This window comes from Fragaria vesca, linkage group LG7 (genome assembly GCF_000184155.1).
Source record: "Fragaria vesca subsp. vesca linkage group LG7, FraVesHawaii_1.0, whole genome shotgun sequence".
NCBI classification, from domain to species: Eukaryota; Viridiplantae; Streptophyta; class Magnoliopsida; order Rosales; family Rosaceae; genus Fragaria; species Fragaria vesca.
In genome coordinates, this window is record NC_020497.1 from 10,352,901 (window position 1) to 10,359,459 (window position 6,559).

General features: G+C 37.4%; 1 protein-coding gene across 2 annotated transcripts; it reads right to left on the reverse strand.

Moving 5' to 3' along the window:
• Positions 1–3,122: 3,122 nt before the first annotated feature.
• Positions 3,123–6,038, reverse strand: LOC101306462. Of its 2 annotated transcripts, XM_004307061.1 has the most exons (4): positions 5,284–6,038; positions 5,056–5,118; positions 4,368–4,670; positions 3,123–3,394 (listed from the first exon to the last, which is right to left on the reverse strand). In XM_004307061.1, the coding sequence occupies exons 1-3, from the start codon at positions 5,825–5,827 to the stop codon at positions 4,381–4,383; spliced, it is 897 nt and encodes a 298-aa protein (XP_004307109.1). In that variant the 5' UTR covers positions 5,828–6,038; the 3' UTR covers positions 3,123–3,394; positions 4,368–4,380. The 2 variants fall into 2 exon arrangements, with proteins under 2 accessions (XP_004307109.1, XP_004307110.1); XM_004307062.1 differs by lacking the exon at positions 3,123–3,394 and having other exon boundaries at positions 4,293–4,670; positions 5,060–5,118.
• Between the last annotated feature and the right edge of the window lie 521 nt (positions 6,039–6,559).

The window sequence follows — 6,559 nt, forward strand, 5'->3', positions numbered from 1 at the left end:
AAAAAAAGAGAGAAGAGGACCAAAAAAAAAAAAAAAAGAGAACAAGAAAAGAGGCCTGACAAAAAAAAAGAAAAAGAGCACGAGGTTTAATGATACATAAATAGGGCTTGAGTTTCCTAGGCTAATGCAAGATGATGTCCCGTTTTTCGGAGTGAATATTCCAGCAATTTCTTAGCTCGGTTTCAAAAGTTTTCATGCATTATTCGATTTACAATTCACACTCTTTCTTTTTTTTTGTTGAAAAATAGTAACACTAAGTTGCTAAAAATAACATTAAAGATACTATAAAGGCGCAGGTATAAATAGAGCTCAAAATTCTTAGCCTACTCATTTAGTTCGCGAAAAAGAAAGTAATTGCTTTGTCTTTCTCACGGGAAGGGAAAGAAAATGTAAATGAAATTTCCTCAGAACTTTCTATTCCGATGTTTGGTGACACTAGAAAAATCATCCAGAAAGTTGTTATTAAAATAGAGTACTGTTGTTAACACACCAATTTCCTCTATTCACACACTGTATTTTATTTTTTTTTACTTTAATTCAATTTCATTGATAGACTACCCAAACTACCCTCTCAAACTTTTGTCTTTCTCTCACTTTCTCCTCTCTAAACTGACTGATGGACATGACTCAATGAGCCGTGCTTGTATTCAGCTGCTGCCTCCTTCTACATCGCACCGGAAAATGCAAATCTGGAATCCAGGTTGACATTGATCGCCTACGATCCGAGTTGTGCTTACCGAATGCATCTTTGCTACCCTAAAAATCGAGCTGGTGAGCTCTTACACACCACTAAACCCATTCTAACTCACCCTTCTCTCTCCTTCGTCCACAATCTTTGCTTAGAAAAACACAAAACCACTAACCCCTCTCAACTCTAATTTGCTTGCTATTGTAGTCAGGAGTGCCAGCGACACGCCCAAGTAGCTTTTGTGGAATGCCCACCAAGTGTTTGATGTTTTTCTTATGAAAGAAATGCTTTTGATTGGGTTCTTTCGGCGCCCGGACCAATAGCAGCTAGTATTGCTTCATTACGTAGCCTCCTCGGAGCAATTGGCTCGAATCATCTTGACTAATCTCCGATGGCGGATAGGTTAGCTGAGAGCTGGGTTTTGTGACGAAGGAATGGTCACTATGATTGGCCGGAGTTTAAGGAATGTTAGAGTGGCGAGGTTTGGCGGTGGAGATGGAAGAAGAAAAGCAGGTGAGAGAAAGAAGGTGAGTTGGGTCGAGTTGAGAGAAAGAGGGCGAGTTGGTTGGAGGCTGGTTTGGCATTTGGAGGTGAGAGAGAGAGAACGAGAAAACTTTTAAAGGGGTAGTTTAGGCCGTGTAAAATCAAAACTGAGTAAATATAATAAAATTATAAATAGGGTGTGTGAATAGAGAAAATGGGTGTGTTAATAACACAATTCATTAAAATAATGTGTTTTAGGAATGTATTTTCTTTCTTTCAATATTACTAAACGTCGTATATATACAACTTTCTTTTCCTGATGTTTATATTGTGTAAACCAAACAAACGAGTAGTTTCAACAATCACCACATTCTACTTTAGAGTAAGAAAATTTTAGAAACTTGTGGAGTTTTAACTTTTAAGAGGTTGTATTTCTCTATTTGACACAAAAATGAAAGAACCATAAATTTCATTAATCCTATCACAGAGTTGTGCAACATTTAGGGACTAGTGCAACATTTGGTGAAACTTCTATTATCAACTTCCATGGACACTATGTAATCGCTTCGATTAAAAGGATCCCAATGCAAAGCTCCGATCAAAAGGATCCTAGTGCAAAGCTCCGATTGCTGAAACAGGTTCATGTCCAAAACCATTACGAAAGAAGCCTAAATGAAGGACCATTGACCCCTCGCCATGTTTTCTTAAAGAGAACAAATATCTCCTAGTTAGAATAGCTCAAATCATCCAAAAACAATTCATCGGTCACATCACTCATAGAAAAACCATATGATTCTTTATATGGATGAAATAGAGCGGATTATAAGCACCAATGTACACTTACACCACCAATATGCAAGTCACGACAATTGGACTTGTGAATATAGAATGAAAACTGAACGCCCCTTAATTCTTTCATTTCTTTTTCATTTTTGATCCGATCAACCTTGGGTCCTCTCCTCCTGTGTTGAAAACCCATGGACTTTCTTTTTTTTTTTTTTTTTTTTTTTTTTTTTAAGTTTTCAATTTTATTAATAGTGTTGATATATATACATGATACTGTCATGTGGATGACAAAATCATATTTTATACTTAAATTGCTCAGTTCACTTGCACAAATGTGCCTAAAAGAATTTTCGTGGATGAAAGGGATGATCACACAAGGTACCCATAGGAAGTACAATCAACTCCTTAGAATGTTAGTCACTGGATTTAAGAATTTTTGATTCAACTGGAACTATGTTTTGCTTATCTATTTCTTCCACTTCTGTCTTCTTAAATTTCTTTACATTTGGTGATAAAAAGATGAAAACTAATTCAGAACTTCGGAGATGATCATCGATGAATTTGGGGTTTCTAACTACGTCATACCCTGGTTTGCAAACAAACCTTGTCCTTCGGATAGAATAGATTGGCCTTACGGCTGACCATCCTAATAGCTATGCATGTTTAGTTTTTCAAATCGATTGAGCCTTAGGGTGGTCACAAAGTAAACGGGAGCATAGATTCCTATCCGGACAGGTATAGCAATTAGGAACTGAAGGTTAAATTCCCTTTGCTACCTGTTTACTTAGCAGCCTGCTTTGAATAAGAAACGAGGAACAAATCATCAGCTTCTCATGAGAGTATTCAAAATTGAGTCAAGATGCCACAGCTATCAACCCAATCTCTCATTGTTGAAGTTGAAATGATCTTAATTCATGATGCATGATGTTCGATTAACATAAAACGATTATGTCAGAGAAGAGAAGGTAAGAGTATTACTGGGGAAGGAAAGTTAACCGATTTATATTCATGCATCTATAAAAAAAAAATAAAAAAATAAAAAGTGCAGACTTATATAGCATAATAGTGTGCTTTTTTAATCCCAAATTGGTGGATCTCATCGGCTCTGTTTCGAATCCAGCACAGAGAATGCCAAATTTAGAGATTAAAATTTTCTGTTCCAAAAGTAAGAGTTGGACAGATTGAGGGAAGAATATATTTTCATAGATGGCTACATATTCACATTCTTACATCTATTCTGACTCATATCCTAGTTTGATAATTAATTCAAGATGGTGTTCAGTTACATAAAAAGATAACAGAACCAACAATATGTTAAGAGCTCCAAACCAGGCCTCTAGGTGCTCATCCAGATCTGCATACTATAGCAGACTCCATGATTTAGTTCTTGAGGATTTCAAGCATGAATAAGTATAATCGTATTTAGTATCTGGCTATCTGCAATGTTTGTGACACCAACATAAGTAAAAAGGTAGCAAGCACGAAAGTACTACACTAACACATATCAGACTTTTTGCACTCTTACACTATAATAACAGCGCAAACGATTTTTCCACAATGCACAAGAAAGAAAGAAAAAGGAACAAATAAGATGTATGACACCATTACATATCGGTGCGTGCAAAGCTGAAGAACTATGCACGTCAGGAGTAGTTCAAATGTTTGTAATCGTATATAGGAATAATAATAGCAGAGATTTGGATGAAAAATCCCAAGATTTATTGATTTAAAGTTGAATAAGGCAAATGGTATTGCCTTGGTCTTTGATAGGTAGAGAGAAGCTCCCCTTTCATTCTTTGTCTGCCTCGTCTTTTTCTCTACAAGATTATGATTTTTCTTCTGTGCTTCAGTACCTTAAGTTCATAATGAGAAGGAACTATGGTAAAATATATATTGAATTGAGGCACTATGACTGAAAGTGCTTACAGTTTACCAACTAATGTAGTTGTAAGCATTTGGTTGACAAGTGATGAGAAGAAAAATTATATATTGCAACTATATCTTAAGTTCTTAATGAGAAGGAACTACTATATTATTTAAATTGACTTTAGGAACCATGACTAGAAGTGCCGACAGTTAACCAACTAATGTAGTAAGCATGTAGATGTTTAACAAATGACAAGTTAGAAATACTATGCACTGCACAAAGCAGAGTGTAAACCTACAATTGGAACTGAACAGCAGAATAATGGGGAGTTTTATCATTGATCACTATATATATGAAAGAAAATTTCTTTTAGTTCTAACTTTTAAATTGATTCCATAAGAATGTTTCAGCAACCCCAAGATCCTGAGGAAATAATAATAAAGTTGACCATTACCTCTAAACAATCTTGTATTTTGAAAAGATTTTATAAAACATACCATATACACAATAACAGAAAAATCAATCTTTAGTCACTGGCGATACCTCTAAACAATCTTCAGCTAGTGGACGCCATACAGACATTGGAAGGAGGCGCAGGTGGAGATGAAGAGTCTCCATTCCTTTGGTTACTACCGCTTCCCAAATGCAAATGTGAAATACATGGGTATTCATTTTTCTTATCAATCCCACGATCATAGAGCAACCCCTTGAACACATGACCACTGATTTTCACAGTAGCCTGGTAAGCAATCTCAGCTTCACCATTGCTAATGGCAGTGACTCTATGGCACTTAAAAACAGCTGGTGCCCGAACTTGATCTGGTAATGACTGTCTGAGATTTGCGTCTGTAGATTAGCATAAAAACAAGTTAAACATGATCTGTTCTCTCAGTTCCAATTAACAAACCATTTGAAAACAAAAATACTCGAGCAATGTAATTACAGAAACTGAACTCATGCATATTAAAGAGATTGTAATTACTTAACGAATGAAGATCCTCTGTTTATAAAGTCGTACAAAACTAAGATTCTATATACCTCAAGACCATTGTATGTAACTGGTATACTACTTGAAACGTAAATGTATATAAACTGACGACTATCACATATCCTTCTACTTTGTTAACCCCAGTGCATTGAAACACCAAAACAGCAAAATGGAAAACCAAATTTGGTCGAATTCGAATGAACAAAATACGAGGGCAGTTTGGTGACGGACTAGAAGCTGTACTTGCATTCTTTGATGACATCATAAATCTTGGTCTTTTGGCAACCGAAGAAGACCCAGAAGAACCTGCATTCAACGACATTATTGACTTTCCATAAGTTCTGAGAATCCGAGAACATTATCCCTCTGATAAAACATGTTAACCTTCCTCATCCACCTCTTCTAAATCTTAAACTAAACTTTAAGAAAGAATGAAATGCAGATGTATATTCAAAAAGCTTCCATTCTCACCTTCACCGCCACCACCACTGGCAACATCACCGGTAACGGCAACAGTCACCCCCATCTGCCTTTCCCGCCGCCTAGCTGCCGGAACCCACGTGCTCCTCACGTGAGTGGAGCAGTCATATCCCCTGCCTCTGCAACAAGTCCTGCACCTCGTGTACTCACAACCTTTCTTTGCTCTGTTCCCACAGTCCTTGCAAGCCCTCAAGCCACTCTCTTCGCCACCGCCACCGCCGTCTCCGTTCAAATTTCTGTCATCGGACTTCACCACCTGTTGACTTTCGGCGTGGTTCCCAAAACTGAGCATGTCTTGCTTGGAAGAGTTCAGCTCCGGGTACGTCCTCAGGCTCCAGAAACGTGAATTGTCGGGATTGCCCTCTGCGGTGGGAGCGCTTGGCCCGCATGGGGTGGCAGTGAGGAGAGGGAAGATGCCGAGGCCAACCCCAAGAGCTGTGGAGGAAGGAAGGTGGTCAGAGGAAATGGGTTGGGTTTGTTGGTGCATAGAAGAAGCGTTTGGAGCAATCAGGAGTATATCTCTCAGACCCAACATGGTTTGATCATATGGGATGAAGAATGTTGTTGATTTTGATGTACAACTTGTTTAAGTGGAGAAGAGATCTCTGTGTTCTGAACTTGTGGGTGGTTACGGAGGAAAGAGAAGAGATTTCTGCAGAGGAACAGTACTGAGCTCTGAAGATTCTGCCACTGCTGCAATGGCTTATGAGGAACTCCCACTTAGAAACAGTGTGTGATATTTTATTGCAAAAGGCAGAGGGTTGCAGAAAAGAGACGGATGTAAAAAGCAATGAGAGAAAAAAAGATGTTAAAATGGAGCGCAGATAGCAATTTCGGGTATACAAAACGAGCCACAATGTCAATCATGATTCATGAATAAGCAAAATGCTATTTTCCCATAATTATTGGGAGGATGAGGAAGTGAGACAATTACCTTCATACTTTGTACAAAAGAAAAAAGACAATGGTGTAGAAATAATGTAAATGAATGCTCTTAAACAGATTTTAATTTGGATTTTTAATTTCAATATTGAACAATGGAGACTTAGCTTTGAAATTACTGTAATCAAATTACTTTTTTTAAATATAAAAGTTTCTATTCTTTGAAATTAATCAAATTAATACAAGTCGCAGTATACCGTGTTTGTCATTCTTGAATAAGACAACCAACTACCCAACCTAGTTTCTCTTTTAAGGTGGTTCAGGCCATAAAAATGCCACATTTGATTGACTTTCACTGTTATCGTTCGTTGTAAACTTTGTAAAT